The sequence below is a fragment of the Phascolarctos cinereus genome, unplaced genomic scaffold (assembly GCF_003287225.1).
Source record: "Phascolarctos cinereus isolate Bilbo 61053 unplaced genomic scaffold, phaCin_HiC Scaffold_4;HRSCAF=312, whole genome shotgun sequence".
NCBI classification, from domain to species: domain Eukaryota; kingdom Metazoa; phylum Chordata; class Mammalia; order Diprotodontia; family Phascolarctidae; genus Phascolarctos; species Phascolarctos cinereus.
Genome location: NW_027555847.1, coordinates 235,392,043 through 235,408,721, shown reverse-complemented (window position 1 = coordinate 235,408,721; position 16,679 = coordinate 235,392,043). Strand labels below are relative to the sequence as shown.

The window sequence follows — 16,679 nt, the reverse complement described above, 5'->3', positions numbered from 1 at the left end:
GTAAACATAATGACTGTTTCTGGTAGAAAGGACATAGGAGCTACATGCAACTCTTGCAGCCAGGGGTACAGTTTTCTTTCTGAAACAATATTTTAACATTTGACTAGATCAGTTAGTGACCCTGAACATATTTTAAGCACTCCTCTTTTTTACTTTTGAGTATAAAGAATTGTTTATACCTAGATATATAGTCTGAGCAAGGTGATAGGGGGAAAATATATTAATAAAATAGATTAATCAGAGCCTTTTTTTTATTTGGGGAAATGCCCTTGGCACAACCTATCTTTTATTTTAATGTTTACCTTTCTTTACCAGGCATTGTGTAAGGACAATATCTACCCAGCTTTCCAGATGTTTGCTAAAGGTTATGGGAAGAACAATGAACCACTTCGTGGCTATATCCTGACATTCTTAATTGCTCTTGGGTTCATCTTAATTGGTTAGTTATTTAAATAGATATAAATATGAGTTTGGGGTTTTACGTTTTAATTCATAATTATTCTGTTTCTGACCTTGGATTTAAACAAGGGTTTCTGTTTACTATAACTAGTTTCAACTTAACCAAGTCCCCTTTGCTTCCAGAAGGGACTGTTAGGAAGAAGTAACTGAAAACATATTTAGTTGTAGGATTCGCCAAAATAATTAATATCCTAATTGTAGAAATTTAAAGTCCTTAATTCAGCTCCACAACCCTGAGTTAATAGGAAATGCTAATTCTTACCCTGTTATCTACCATGGAACCTCTGACCTCATTTATTATATGGGAATAGAACAAAATTAATACAAAGGGGTAATGGAGTCTCTATCATACAGTAACCTTGCATTTGAATCTGTAAGTAACTTACCTCTTTATGTGTTGTTTTTTTTGGCAGCTGAATTGAATGTTATTGCTCCAATAATCTCCAACTTCTTCCTTGCCTCATATGCACTGATTAATTTTTCAGTGTTCCATGCCTCACTTGCTAAATCTCCAGGTAGTAATTTTCTATTTTAACTTTTAAAATGTGTCAATGTAGAACTTGCTCATCAAAGTATTGTTTGGCAATTTTAGAACAGACACTTTATCTGCCAGCCATATTTATGTATTCATGTGTATCTCTACATAATTTTTATGTAGCTCTGGAACACATACTAATAGAAAAAATAACATTCAGAACTTTGGACTGTAACAATTGAGAATAACACAAACCAGTTCTAGGCAATTAGCAAAAGGACTATTATGGACTAGAAAGAGGATTAATGTATGTAATAGAAGCTTTTGTAATTTTAAAGTAAGAGAACCATAGTAATTAGAGCTGGAAGCCACCTTAGAGATCTTCTAAATCAATCCCCCTCAATCTGCAGATGAGGAAACAGGTGTAGAGAACTTAAGACTTGCTCAGAATTACACAGGTAGCATATTGAGGATTTGACTCCATGGTGTCTATCTCCCAATCCAGTGTCCTTTCCACTATATCAAAATTTAGTAGTTGGTATAGTTTTAAAATTAACCTATTTTAATTTTTACTTTTAAAATGGTGCTTAAGATACTGTGTTCAATTCCATATCTTGGTCATCTTTTAAGCCTAAATAGCTACAAATAACATGTATATATAATGCATATGTGTATGTAGCTATGTTATAAAACAGATACTAGTTTTATAGAGTTGAATTATAAATTGGTGCTATTTTCCAAATTAAATTAAATTTCCAAATTAAAGATTTTGTATATAAATAGCCTACCATTTCATTAACATGGATGTTGAAGTTATTTGGTTATCTATTTTTATATTTTACTTTGGAATATATATTTTGTATGTTGATTAGGTTACTTATGTGTAATACATGGATATTTCCATCATTTAAAATAAAGTAATAAAATCAATAATGTGCACAACAGGTTTGAAATATAGAGGGTAGACCTCTATGATGTGCTTTTCATGTTGTAATAAATGCTTTTTGAATTGTCAAATCTTTGTTTCAACATTTGTCCAAGTGAAGGAGGTAAATGTACTTGTTGCTCCATACTTTCCAGTGAGTTTACTTGCTTATGAATACATTTATAAATCTTGACTCCAGAGGTGCCACAATAGATAGTGCACTGGTCCTGGAGTGAAGAAAACCTGAGTTCAAATCTAGCCTCGGAAGCTTATTGCTGTTTGAACAAATCACTTAACTTCTGTTTGCCTCAATTTTCTTAACAGTAAAAGGTGATAATAATAACACTTCTCATAGTTATGAGGATCGTATGAGGTATTTGTTAAAAGTGCTTAGCATAATATCTGACATGTAGTAGGTGCTATGTAAATGCTTATTCCCTCACCATCCAACCCAAAGTGATGAAACATATGACCCTCCTTTAAATAGAAAAGAGGTGAATTATAAGTATTAAATGTGATATAGGTTGTTAGGTGTGCTTTGGCTTTTTTTGTTGGGAGGGCAGGGTGAGTCATTGGAAAGTGAAAGCAGTGTAACAGCACAAATAATTTTTTTTAAAGTAAGCATTACAAAATGGGAGCTCATGTAAATATGCAGTAACATAACCTTAATTTTTTTTTTGTTAGGTTGGCGTCCTGCTTTCAAGTATTATAACATGTGGATTTCACTTATTGGGGCAATTCTCTGTTGCATAGTGATGTTTGTCATTAATTGGTGGGCTGCATTGTTAACATATGTCATAGTTCTTGGATTGTACATTTATGTTACCTACAAAAAACCAGGTCAGTAAGTTATGCGATACATACTTTTAGACTAAAATATTGTTATAAGTATTGTTATTTTATGCCTAGGATCGTCATTTGCATGTATTTGCTTTGCATTCAAAGGCAAGTTATTCATTTATAACTGTCTTGGTAAGAAAACTTTTAAATTCAATTATTGATGCTATAATTTTATTTATTTACTCAAAATGACATTTAAGCTAATCTTATTTCTAGAAGATAAGTTAAAATATTATCAGATTATATTAAATTATCTTACCAAAATCAGTTGTTAAAATTTCTTTTTAAGGTTTAAAACTGCAAGCCATATAATAGCTACAGCCTTAAGTAAACTGGCTGTGATTCAGTTGAATAGGCATTTGTTGAGTGCCTACTTTGTGCCTGTTACTGTACTAGATATTGTTGCATTCCTAAAGGAAGCCACAGCCTCTTTGAACTGAGTAATTGAGGACATAAAACCATACACTAAGGAACAACTATAAGATCATATTAAAAACATTATCAAGTAGTTTAAATTTTATCATTAAGTTCTAAAGGCGCACGACTTAGAAATCCTTAGAAAGGGATGTAATTACTGATTGGGAAAAGTTAATTTCAAGCCTGATCTCAAAAACAGCGATAAATATCTATTGGTGATGAAACAGCAGGTTGACATTTCAAATAAGAACATCAGTGGGGAACAAAGATATAGAACCAAATCTATGGAGAGAGCGGGGCTAAGCTGGTTAGAGTGGAGGGACTGAAATGGGTAAGGAAGAATAGGTTTGAAGGGATTCAGTGTTAGAGACTTTTTGATACTCTGTTTGCTCATAGCTAGTGCAGGTGTTTCAAAAGAAGAATGAGTGTTAATGAATATTCACATTTTAAAATTTATTTATAGCAGCAAAGGCAGGGGTCCTATAGCGAGAGAATTAGCCTAGATTCCAGTCCTGATTCACACTGGTTTTGTGGCCCTGGGCAAGTCATTACCCTCTCAGTAGCATATGCAGCTATCTAAAACTATAAGCTAGAAGATGTTGGCCTGCCTTGGAAGAGGGGATTTTCTTGCCCTTTTTTTTTTTTTTGGTTTAAGGCAATTGGGGTTAAGTGACTTGCCCAGGGTCACACAGCTAGTAAGTGTCAAGTGTTTGGTCTGAGGCCAGATTTGAACTCGGGTCCTCCTGACTTCAGCAGGTTCGGTGCTCTATCCACTGCGCCACCTAACTGCCCCTTCACCCATTTGGTTTTGGATTCACAGATCTGTTAGATTGTTTTGACAGTTATGTAAAGAAAGGAATAGATGGGGAGGAGAAACTAGAGGTAGAAGTAGAACTAAGAGTCTGTTCTAGTAACCCACATGTAAAATAGAGATCTGGATTAATATATGGATTCTAGAATATGAGACTATGCATTTATAAGCAGTTTTCTAAGGTTTGCTTTCTTTGCATGTTAATCTTTAAAATATTCATCAATTTTACAGTTTAGATTACCAAACTATAATTATTTTCACAGAAATCTCTTTAAAATCACATTGTCAAAACATTAGAAAGGAGTGAACATCTAGAACATTCGTTAATGTACTATGAAGTCCAAATTGCCAATGTAACCATTATATCTTTAAAACAATGTTTGATAGTCTTCATTTATGTAAGTGAAAATGCTTTTTTTTGAGTTGCCTTCACCATACACTTACAACTGTATGTATGTACATATATACACAAACACATATAAATACATACATGCATATGCATAGCACATATATGTACCTATACACATATGCACATGAACATGTGTGTCTGTGGTTTCGTAGGTATGACTCTTCTTCCCTTGCTGCTGATACCCCATGCCTTGGTAGGCAGTCTTCATGCATTTGCTGAGACACACCCTTCTTTTTCCCTCAAAAAATATAGTCTGTGGTGGCCAGATATCTGGTTGTGAACCTCAGAAAGCTTACCTTGGATGGTAGGGCACCAACAGACGCAGTCTTTCACTAGATCCATTCTTGAATGCTTTCTAGTGTGCTAAGACTTGAGAGCTTAAACTTCAGTACAGTAGGGTTACCTCCATTCCACAGTGAGGCATCCAAGTAGGATTTTTAGTGAAAGATTTAAACAAATAGCAATTAAAATTTGAAAAAGCTTCCCCCCCCCCCCAAGTTAGATTAGTAACAATTAGCAATGTTATGTCTTTCTACAGATGTGAATTGGGGGTCTTCCACACAAGCCCTGACGTATCTGAGTGCGTTGCAGCACTCAATTCGTCTTTCTGGTGTAGAAGACCATGTGAAGAACTTCAGGTAAACTACAAGATGTTATATAGAGACTTGTTCTAACCCCCAGCAGCTCTTTGCTATTACTATAATGAAAGTGATTGATTTCTTTTTAAATAAATATCCTTTGGCCATCATCTTTTCTTGTGCACAGCAATATAGTTTTCTCATCACTTTGGTCAAAAATCTTAGGGCTACAGTCAACTAATCTAGCCATAATTACAAATTAAATCAGAAGTTAGCCTAATTTTCTTGTTACTTTTCTCTTTCTGAAATGTTGGTAATTATTAGCCACTTCATAAGCATATATTATAAGGGTCACCATCTCTCTTGTTTGAAGACTTCCAGAAAATAGGAACTTGAAAATAATTTGTAAACTCCTTTCATTATAACTTTGAATAATTACTACCCAGTACTAAGTTTATAATGCCTGTATTACTGCATTTATTTGTGATTGTTTCTTATTTTAAGTGTGAGCAAAACTTTTCTTTGGACAGCTAGGAAGCACAGTGGATAGAGTGCCAGGCCTGGAGTCAGGAGCCTCGTCTTCCTGAGTTCAGATTTGGCCTTAGACATATCCTAGCTGTGTGACCCTGGGCAAGTCACTTAACCTCAGTTTCCTTATCTGTAAAATGAACTGGAGAAGGAAATGGCAAACCACTCCAGTATCTTTGCCAAGAAAACCAAAAATGGGGTTAAAAAGAATTGGGTACAACTGAATAAAATTTTTCTTGTGTAATTGCTTTTATTACAGCAATGTAACTGTAATTTGAGGGATATGTACGTAGGCAGGGATAAGTATTAGTTGCCTTAACATTCAAATTTAGAACCACAGAATTAGAAGGGAACACTTACTTTATTTGCCTTTTGTTGATTAATAATCCTTATTAAGTACATTTCATTTTGGTAGGAGTTTATTTATCCTGTTTACTGCTGTCACTGATTTTAAATCTGTTCATGTCTTTATTTAGCACTGTTTGCTGCTTCTAATAATTTAGATTTAATTAGCGAAGCATTATGAAGAAATAATGCTATACTGATGTCTACATTAGTCTCATATATATTAGGCTTGTGACTATTTCTTTTTTGAAAGTCAGATCACAGAATAGTTATTTTTTAATTATGCAACCCCAGATTTCTACTTAAGTCATAGTTGAGATCTTAAAATCTTGTTAGATTATAGTTAATTGATTTTAAAATGTCAGGTGAATTAAATCTCTTTTAAAAAAAACCTTATGATTGTATTTATATATTTTTCATTCTTTTCTTCAGATGTCTTCTAGAAACTTCTACATTTTTGTGTTTCATTCCTTTATTTCTTTCCTTCACCACCAGACTTTCTTTCATTTACTATTAAATGCTGCTTATTTTCAGTATTAAAATCTGTTATTTTACACTTAAATAATAGAATTACACATCCCTTTCTTAAAAGGTTCCTATTGATTTTGGAATAGATGTCATGATATGAGAAACATCTGTTTAAAAAATTATTTTAAATAATTTTTAATCCTTTTAAAAATATTTTTTGGCCTATACTTTAAGAACCAGTTACAAAAACAGCCTATTGATATCAAGGATTTAAAAAATAATAATTTTAAGGGTATGTTGCAAGGTCTATATAGACTTGACCATTTCTTTTATACTTTCTTTAGTGCCACTGTGGTTCAGTACCACAAATACCAATGATCAGTTATAATGATCCTGAAATACTGATAATTGATCCAAATGATACAGAATTTTGAAGTATGTTCTTAATGTTAAACTAGGTTCAGATGGAGTGCAGTCAGATGAGGAAATGAATAGATGCCCATAGACATCAAGTGACTTGGCCAAGGTCGCATAGGTAGTAAGTGGCAAATCAGAATTCAGATCCAGGTTTTCTTCAAATTTCTTCAAAATTCTTTGAAATAACTTCTTTTTCCACTAAATTTGAAAATTGGCAGTCAGATATTTTGGTGCAACTGTGAATTAGAAGACCTGTTTTCTAGTTGCTCTTTAGCAGTAGGAATTGGTTTTTTGTTTCTTTTTTGTTTTGTAATAGTAATAGGGTTTAATTTTTGTTTGTGATTTGAATTGAATATACCAAGCACTATGCTACATGTCAGCAAAGATATGGAAATTAAATAAAACAAAATAAGGCAGAGTTTGTGTTGGAGTAAAAGGATATGACACATACATAATTTTAATATGAAATAAATACATTTAAGAAGTATAAACAAAGTCTTTTGAGGATGGCAGTTAACCAGGAATGTCGAAGAAGGTATATTCAGCTGGATGTTGAAGAATGTAAGTTCCTTTGAAAGCAGGGACTCTGGGAACTGAAAGTTGTTTCTTCCAGTATAGGCCACAGTGTAAAGAAGAGGCACTTAATAAGAGGAAGTTATTGTTGCCTGAGGATGTGAGAAAGGAAAATTCTTTGTCCTTTATAACTAATGATAGTGTCTCATGCTAAAAAAGAAAGTAAAAGTACTCCTGATGAAGAATTTTTAAATGAATACTAATATATTTCTGTGTTTCTGTTGTAACTTTACCTCTACAGACTTGAATTAGATTTTGAAACATGTGAGAAGAATGACGTTGCTCTGTAGTGTTTACATCTATTTCTGAGAGAACATAAGCAATGGTGTTAGATTGAGGGATTCATTTACCAAAAAAAGATGATGGGTTTTTTAGAGCCAAGTAGGACTGAGGCAGCAATATTACCAAAGCTGCCAGAAAATGCTGTTGTATTAAGGGTTGGCAGCTGATATAGGCTGCTATCAGGGAATTAAGAAAACTGAAATTTTTTGAAATAAAGAAATAGACTAAAACATACAGAAAATAGTTAAAATACAGATGATGACATGAAGTCCACTCTTTTTTTGTGCTATCAGATTGCTCTGAGCTGTCAGAAGGAGGCTATTGAAGAGAGGAAAAGAGTTTAGAAAATCAATTAGGAAAGAATAAAAAGATTGCCTTTTTGCAGTGAGGGTCCAGTGTAAGTTAAATAACTTGAATATATAGTATTCATTCACCACAGTTATATGACTTCCTCCTTATAAATTCAGTAGAACATGAGGAAGCAAATGATGGTAGTGATTCTGGAGTGTGATTTTCCAAGAGATGAGTCGTAATAGGACAAAGAAATGAGGGATTCAGTGATTGAAAAGAACAAAATGGAAATGAATTGGTTAACTATTGGGTCCAGATTAGGAAGAGAGGAAAGTCAACGAGTCAAATAAATAAGCACTTATTACTCACTATGTTTCAGTGCTGGAAATAAGTAAAACTAAAAACAGTCCTGCCCTGAAGGAACTTATATTCTAATGGGGGAAAGAAAATGCATAAAAGGAAGTGGAAAGGGGGATGGGTGGGGCCAAGATAGTGGAGAAAGAAATCCAGAGAGTCAGGAGTGGAGCCTCTCATGGTTTGAATATGGCTGACCTGAGCACTTTCCTTAAAATGGACGTTTCAGGGGGAACTGACCAATGGAGCCAAAAAAGCATAGCAGTCTTTAGGGTGAAGGTTGAGCAGAGGTAACGTTGAGGTAATTGCCTCACAAAGTGAAGTCAGAGTAGGAGATAGGATGACAGTGGACTGGTACACATATAGTAATATATTTACACAGTGAACCACCATTCTCTAGGATAGGGACTGGACCTGGGATTTCATTGCTTTAGGGAATCTTAAACTCCTACCAATGCCAGTTGACACCTCTGCAACTTTGAGTCTTTTAGAGCCCTGGTGTCAAACTCAATAGAAACAGATCCCTCCTGGCCATATATTGACTTAGAAAACCACAAGTTAACATTATGTTGCATTTTTATTTATTTTGTTAAACATTTCCCAATTACAGTTTAATCTGATTGTTGCCACCATGAGTTTTGATACCTCTGGATTAGAGCACTGAGGTTAGGTATCTTGCCCAACATCATACAGCCAGGATATGGCCAAGGCAAGACTTGAAGCCTGATCTTTTTGGCTACAAGTCAGTTTTCTGTCCACTGTGCCATGGCTGCCTCTCACAGTCTCTACTGGATATAACACTTTAATAGAGTAAATTTCAGAGGAGAGAGGTTAGTAAGTGATAGAGGCAGAAACAGACCAAAGTGCATGGGGGGAGGGGCAACTAAGATATTAACTGAGTTAAGTTAATAAAATGAGTTAAGATATAGTGAGGTATGAAGAGAATGGCTAGGGATACAGCATCATCTGGAGGAAACTAGGTCTGTTAGATCAAGTAGATGGAAGGCGTATGAGAGGAAGAGATCCAGAGTAAAGGGAAGTTTTATTCATTATAGAAAGGGAATTTCAAAGGGTATGGTGGAAGAAGTAAGCAAAGTTGGAGTTGGATATAGATAAGGTAGAGTTGAGGAGTAGAGTATGAGAGAACAGGATATAAGGGTTCAGAATAATAATTGAGAATAACCCCAGATAGATGATAATTAAGTGATACAAGGAGTATTTAAAATAGGGAGATTAACAGGTGGTGGTTGTTTGCTAGCCACATAGTAGTAGTGGGGAAGTAAATGAATTATAATGTTCTCAGTCTGAATGGGATGTTGTTGTGAAATAAAATCCAGGGCCACTGGGTCTTGGTGCTGCAGCCAGGTCCTACTGTAAAGGAATCCCTACTATACCACACTGGACAAATGGTTATCTAGTATCTGCTTGAAAATCTGTGTTGATGGGGAGGCTGCTACCCCTCAGATGGCCCATTCCATTTAAGAAAAACTTTAATTATTAGGAAGTTTTTTCTCGCATAACCTTTGCCTCTGTACAACTTCCCATTGATCCTTATTCTACACTCAGGGACTAGATCTAACAAATCTTAATTCCTCTTCCACATTACATTTGTTCAAGTCCTTGAAGAAAGCAGTGGTGTTCCCCCTGAGTCATAAGTAGCAGCCAGACTTAACTGAGTTTATTTTAAAAACAAAAGAACAAAAACCTACACAATCTGAAATGTTTGGTGTTTGCTACTTTAAGTCTAACTGAAAGGTGGTGGAAAATACAGTTGACACTTTAAAATGTTTCTTGTCACCTTAAAATACCAGAAGATGTTCTTTCTAATTTGCTTTAAATAGGTTTGTACTTGTCTACAGCTTCTATGGAAAAACTGATACTTTAGATCTACACAGTGCTTCAAAGAATTCATTATATGGTGTTCTTTTTTAGCCGATGATCTAAATGAAAATTACTGCTTATTTTGTTTGGATTAGATCCTCTGATGCATTTGTTAGTATGGACAGATGCATCTTTTGTCATATAGACTGATGAAATTGGATGTATACAAGGCATTGATAAATGAATTGTGAGGATTATTTTTGTGTTTGAACCAGTTATTTCAAATGAACAAAATATTAAATGAAGAATGAAATAATTGATTGTTTTTAGGATCAGGGCGCTTCTTTTGTTCTATCCAGGCAGGAGACTGGACTAGAGAGCTTTTATTAGGTGATATAGGAGACCCAAGCTGAACTGAGACAGAAGAGAAAGAATCCTAGCTCTTCCACTCACTAACTAGATATGTGATCTTCAGCTAACAGTCAGGAAGCCTTTATTAAGCATGATAATGTGTTGGGCCCCTGTGCTAGGACTGGGGCTATAAAGAAAGGCAAAAAAAAAATCTCTGCAATCAAGGAGTTTATAGTCAAATAGGGGAGACAACATGTGAACAGTTGTGTACAATCAAGATAATATAGGATAAGTTGGAGATAATCATCACAAGGAAGAGAAAGACTTCCTTTAGAGGGTGGAATTTTAACAGGGACTTAAAGGAAGCCGGTATATGGATATGAATTAGGGAGAGAGTTCCAGGGATGGGGGACAGCCACTGGAAGTATGTGGATCCCGAGAGACAGAGAATGTCTTGTTCAGGGAACAGCAAGGAAGCCCATGTTACTGGATCTGTAAAGTACCTGGGAAATGGCAGAATTTAAGGGGTAAGAAGACTGGAAAAGTAGTGAGCATTGGAGCTGGGCAAAGTTATTAAGGGTTTTGAATACCAATGGAGGATTTTGTATTTGATCCTGGAAGTGATGGAGAGCCACTGGAATATATCGATTAGGTGGGAAGTTGGGAGGGGTAGTCAAACCTGTGTGAAGACCAGTATCAGTTTGACATCAGAATGGAAGATAGATTGGAGTGAGGAGAGACTTGAGGCAGGAAGACCAACCAACAGAGTATTATAGTCGTGTAGGTGTGAGGTGATGAGGGCCTGTGCCAAGATGGGGGCACTGGGTATTTGGTTTCCTCATCTATCAAAGGGGTTTGAGCTTGTAGTTCTCTAAGGTCCTTCTAGCTTTGTAGTTAAGAGGGCTTTCAAAGGTACAACATACAATACTCTATACAAATACATGGTAGTTGTATTCAAAAGACCTGTTTAGTTCCTGCTGTTTCTCTTAGGGAACCTCTCTTAACTTACTGCAATGATAAGTTATATCACAAGAACCAAAGGGGTCTCTAGCCATGAGAGCAAAGAGTAAGGAGAGTTCTGGTCAAAGAAAAGAAGGCAGGGAAAGCATAATATGTTTTAAGGACACTATAAAAAGTCCATTTCCAAGAAGAGCGAGGAAGAGAACTCTTAAGACAAATTTGTAGAATGTGACATCCGAAAATAATTGGGGCTTGAGCAATAGAAGGGAGTACAAGCCAACATATGTAATTTTAAAAACTATCTGTACTCTGTGCCTTCACTTCTTTCCTCTAACTCTCTTCAGACCCTTGATTGGCTTCCAACCTCATCTTTAACTGAAACTGCCCTCTTCAAAAGTGCCAGCGATGTCTTAATTGCCACATACAAATGCCTCTTTTCGATGATGACCCTCTGCTTTTTGCCATACCGCTCTCTCTTGATTCTCCTGTCTGACCACTCTTTCTTACTCTACTAGATCATTGTCCATATCACCCAATTGACTTTGGGTATTGTCCCAGGCCTCTGTCCAGAATCCCCCCCTCACCTACCTCACCAGCTTTCATTTATATAGAAATTACAACTTCTCCATTTCAGTTATGTAGAAAACTCACAGGTATATTCAGTCCCACTCTCTCTCCTGGAACCCTGTTCCTCATCAGAAGTTGCCTATTGTCCGTTTTAAAATGGACATCTTAAACTCAGTATTACCAAAATAGAACTTTTCACACCCACACACCCTAGCCCACCTCTCTTCCAGACTTCTCTTATTGCACCATATCCTCCTAGTCATCCAGGTTTACAGCCTCAGTGTTGCCTTTGGCTCCTCACTCTTACTCACCACACATATCCAATCAGTTGCCTGCTCTTGTCTTGTCTCCATACCATTTTCCCACTTTCTCCATTCACACAGCTACCATCACCTAATTCAGACCCTCATCACTTATCATCGTGGATTGCTGCAATGGTCTCATTTGATCTTTCTCAAGGAAATAAGTCACTCCAAAGGGAATTTCTTAAAGTTCTGTGTTATTCCCTTATTTAGTAAATGCCAATGGCTCACTATTATTTTTGGAATCAAATATGATCTAATTTGTCTGGCATTTAAAGCTCTTCACAACCTGACCCCTTCCTGCTTTTCCAATCTTTTTATGTGTTGCTTTCCTCCCCACACTCCATAGTTCAGCCATATTGGCTTACTTGCTGTTCTCATATATGACATTCCATTTCCTCTCTGTGCCTTTGTTCTTCGTGCCTGGTAGGTTCTTCCTGCTCACCTCTGCCTTTTGGAATCATTGATTTCTTTTCAGTCTCATCTCAAGAGCTACCTCATGAAACCTTTTCTTTCCTACCCGCCCCCCCTAGTCCCCATTGTCTCACCTTGATAAAATGTAACCTTGAGACTAAATTTGCTTTTGTCTTTATATATTCCTAGCAGTCAGTACACTGCTTTGCATATAGTAGGTGCTTAATAAATGCTTGTTGATCAGTTTATTGGCCATCAAAAAGCAATATGTTGCCAAAGCATGTTATAGTGGGAAGATTACTAGAATTCAGTCAGTTGAGATCTGGATTCAGCTTACTAGCTATGTGACCTTGGGCAAATCACTAAGTTTCCCAGGCCTCAGTTTTTTCATCTATAAAGTAAGAGCATTACCACCTGTAGCACTTCAGGTTTTGTTGTTTGTTTGTTTTTTAAGATTAAATGTTTTAAAGATTAAAAGACAATATATGTAGAGTAAAACAATTTTACCATATTAATGTCATTTATTATTATTGTACTTTCCTGAACATTGTGTATATATGTGTGTATTTATGTATTCATGTGTATATGTATCCATAAAGGATTGAAAGCCACACCAACACTACACTTAGTGATGTTCCATGTACAAAAATTGGCCTGTAGTAAATTTACCAATACAACAAATTTGCTAGGAAACCAGCAAAACACTTGCATATATACTAATTTTGTTTGTACTTAGCGTGTACTAAGTGATAAGGTAATTCTTCCTTTTCATATATTAATCAGTTTAGTTCTTAAGTCAGACTTCTTTTTCCTTTCCTTTTCTTTTCTTTTGTTTTGTTTTTGCTAGTTTACTTGCATTTAATTCCAGATCTTAAAGTTAAAGTCACCTGGGCATTTTCACTGAAAATGCAAAAAAAAAAAATTTTTTTTTTGATGAGTTAGAAGAAATCCATACTTAGGAACATGTATACCAATCAGGTTTCTGAACCTTTTCTTCAGTTTGTTTTTGTAGACAGAAAATAATATTTAATTTTAGTATTTAACATGTTATCAGAATTGGAAATTAAAGTTGAAATGGAAAATAATCTTTCTCTGAGCCTTAGGCAGCATTGCTCATGTGGTAGAGTCACTGTGCCTCCTTTTGATTTGATCAAAATTATTCCAGTCTGAGAAGAAGAAAAACCTAGTTTGACCATAAAGTGGCAACAGTTATACTCCATCAAAAGGGATTTCCATAAGAAAGACCTTGTTATAAAGTGATCACACAAGAGCTAGTCCCATTCTGTGGACCTCAAGATGACAATGCAGAGATGTTGTTACATCTTACAGAAGAAAACTGAAAATAAGATCATGCCATTAATCAATACAGAAAATCAAAGATTTTCTAATTTTTGCTTTTCTTTTTTAATCTTACATTAGGCCTCAGTGTCTTGTTATGACAGGTTCTCCAAACTCACGTCCAGCTTTGCTTCATCTTGTTCATGCTTTTACAAAAAATGTTGGTTTGATGGTCTGTGGTCATGTACATATGGTAAGTGTTCTTTTTTTCCCCTGTGTTAACAAATTTTTCCCCATTGTTTACTGTGATATTATATAATATGACTTATTAGAAGTGAAATGTCCTTATAAGGTAAATGTGCTTTCTAGATATTATTTCTTTAAAGTAAAATTTGTTGCTTTAAATTATCTATGTTCCTTTATTTCAGAATGTTTAGTGCTCTTCTCTTTGGGAAGAGCTTCAAGTCTTATTTAGCTCCAAAGTGTTCAATCCTTCTTACTGCTTTTCTTTTCTGATTACTGTCTTCTGTGCTCCATAGATAAGGATTCCCTTCTTTAGATATTTTAGATATTTTTTCTTAGTTCTTATATTGAAGTCGTTACTATTTTCCAACAGAATACTTCATTTTCCCTCATAACCCACAAAGTGGAGAGACTTTTCTTAGGCACCTTCATCTCCTCTTCTAGGAGGGTGACTAGCTTATATAGTCAGTCAGTAAACATTTATTAAGCACCCACTGTGTGCCAGGCAGTGTGCTAAGCACCTGGGACACAAAAATAAAATTAAAAGGAAAGTCAGCCTCTGCCTTCAAGGAACTTATAACACACGAAAGGAAGCTGGAAAGGAGCAGTGGGAGGATCTAAAAGCAGTGCAGTTGTGGGGGAGGTGCGGAGAGTGCTAGGCCCCCTCCTTAAATGGAAATTTTAGAGCTTATGGCTCTGCTCTCCAGTCAGATGTGAGTACTAAAACTGATTGATCAATTTCCTAGTGCATGAAGGCATGATGGAGAAATCCAGAAACAAAAATCATTCACTCCATGTAGATCACTGCAAAATTCTCCTTATTTCCATTATTTGTTTAAAAAAAAAAGAGCCTCAGTGCTTTGTTATTCTTGCTAGTTGCTCTTATTGCCCACTTCCTTATGAAACTGCTGTGGCAAACTTGGGTGTCCTGATGCCTGATCCTTCCACAGCAAGCTTCTATGGCCAAGAAGCTTGTGCCTTGGTTTTTTTTTTAACTATGTGATAATAGCAGCCAGTAGCCTCAACTGCTACCTTATTCACTGAAACAATTCTCCTTGAACTCCAGTTTAAGTATCTGATAAATTGCCTCCCATTGCAAATCTGAATCCATAGTAATTAAACAGACCCCAGTTGTGGCTGAAATAATTATTGGAAGTGGTGTTATTTCCAGAAGCTGATAGATTATCAGAATGCCATGGTCCTGTCAAAGGCCAAAAGAAAAGAGTCAAGAGACATTAATTGTTAAATATCGAGGAGACTAGACAGGAACAGGGAAGTGCTGGATGCTAATTGCTTGAGGTGTTCTCAGTCAGTTAGTCTGAGCTACTATATTGTTCCTAAGCCAGTTGTAAAGGGAATCAAATTAAGAAACGTCAACAACTCACTTAACACAGCAATAAACTAATAAACCTGCTCTTAGCATTTTGCAGGATGATGTTTTCTGAATATCTTGTTGTAATAGCTTAGATGTAACTTTGAATGAGTGGTCCCATTTTCTGCTACTATAATTTATGTTTAATGTAACATTTAAATTACAGTTTTCATTTCAGTTTGAGACAGAAAGTAAGGAAATATTCTGCAAATAAAGTTCTGTAGACTGTCCATGCATATGGAATCTTTTCAGGATTTTTTCTTATTGTTCTTGGCCATAGATGCTTGCTGTGGAAGGACTATCAGGTTTGGGGTGTTTTGTTTGGGTTTGGTTTTTGTTGTTGTTGTTGTTTTATTTTGGTTTTGTTTTTTCAGTTAGTGGAGGACTAATTTTCCATTTATTTCTAAAGTTGTTTGGGGAGCAAAGTTACCTAACTTCAGGAATAAAAAGAATTATTGAGAACTGCTACTGTGTGTGAGGGTAAGAAGAGCTTAGATCAAAACCTTAATTTTTTGGTAAAAATTTAATTTTGCTCATAAACCATTCAAGCCATTCATTATCTTTTTATCCCAAGATTTATGCTATATCTGTTTTTCTGCCTGGGTCAAGTAAATTCTCTCTCTCTCTCTCTCTCTCTCTCTCTCTCTCTCTCTCTCTCTCTCTCTTGCTCTCACTCTCAAGGGTTTGCGTTTGTGATTTGCAAGAAAAAATAATTTTCATTTCTTGGTTTTATAAATCCTTGATGTTTGCAGGGTGTTCTGGTTTTATTTGGATTTAATCTGCTGTAATGTGCATATGTAGGCCATACTCATAAACTGAGATCTCTTTAAAAAGGAAATATGTATGCACACACACAGGGTGAAAAATAACATGATTATAGGTTATGGCTAGGTATTATACAAGCCAAATGTCAGTGTAAAGTATGATCTATATTCAGAACAATGCTATTTGCTGTAAATTATCTCCACAATAGTTGAAAATAGTTATTTATTTGAAAACAGTTATTTAGAAAAGCTAATCTCCTTCCTCCTCCGATCCTTTTGTGCTTTGAAGGAAATTCTGAAGAAGAAAAATAGAGGTATTTATGGTAGATGGTTCATGAAAATTTAGACCTTGTATTTATTATTAACCAGAAATTCACACGTTCTTCTTTGCTACATTCCCATCTATTTCAGTCTCATTATTAGGTGATTCAACTT

General features: G+C 35.5%; 1 protein-coding gene across 2 annotated transcripts in view; it reads left to right on the top strand.

The window, feature by feature from the left end:
• Nucleotides 1–16,679, top strand: part of SLC12A2 (solute carrier family 12 member 2) — a 125,710-nt gene that overhangs the window by 82,687 nt on the left and 26,344 nt on the right. For both annotated transcript variants that reach the window (XM_021009509.2, XM_021009508.2), the window contains exons 12-16: nucleotides 316–439; nucleotides 873–974; nucleotides 2,544–2,699; nucleotides 4,875–4,974; nucleotides 14,007–14,118. In XM_021009509.2, the coding sequence (XP_020865168.1) occupies nucleotides 316–439; nucleotides 873–974; nucleotides 2,544–2,699; nucleotides 4,875–4,974; nucleotides 14,007–14,118 (594 nt within the window). The remainder of the gene's footprint in view (nucleotides 1–315; nucleotides 440–872; nucleotides 975–2,543; nucleotides 2,700–4,874; nucleotides 4,975–14,006; nucleotides 14,119–16,679) is intronic.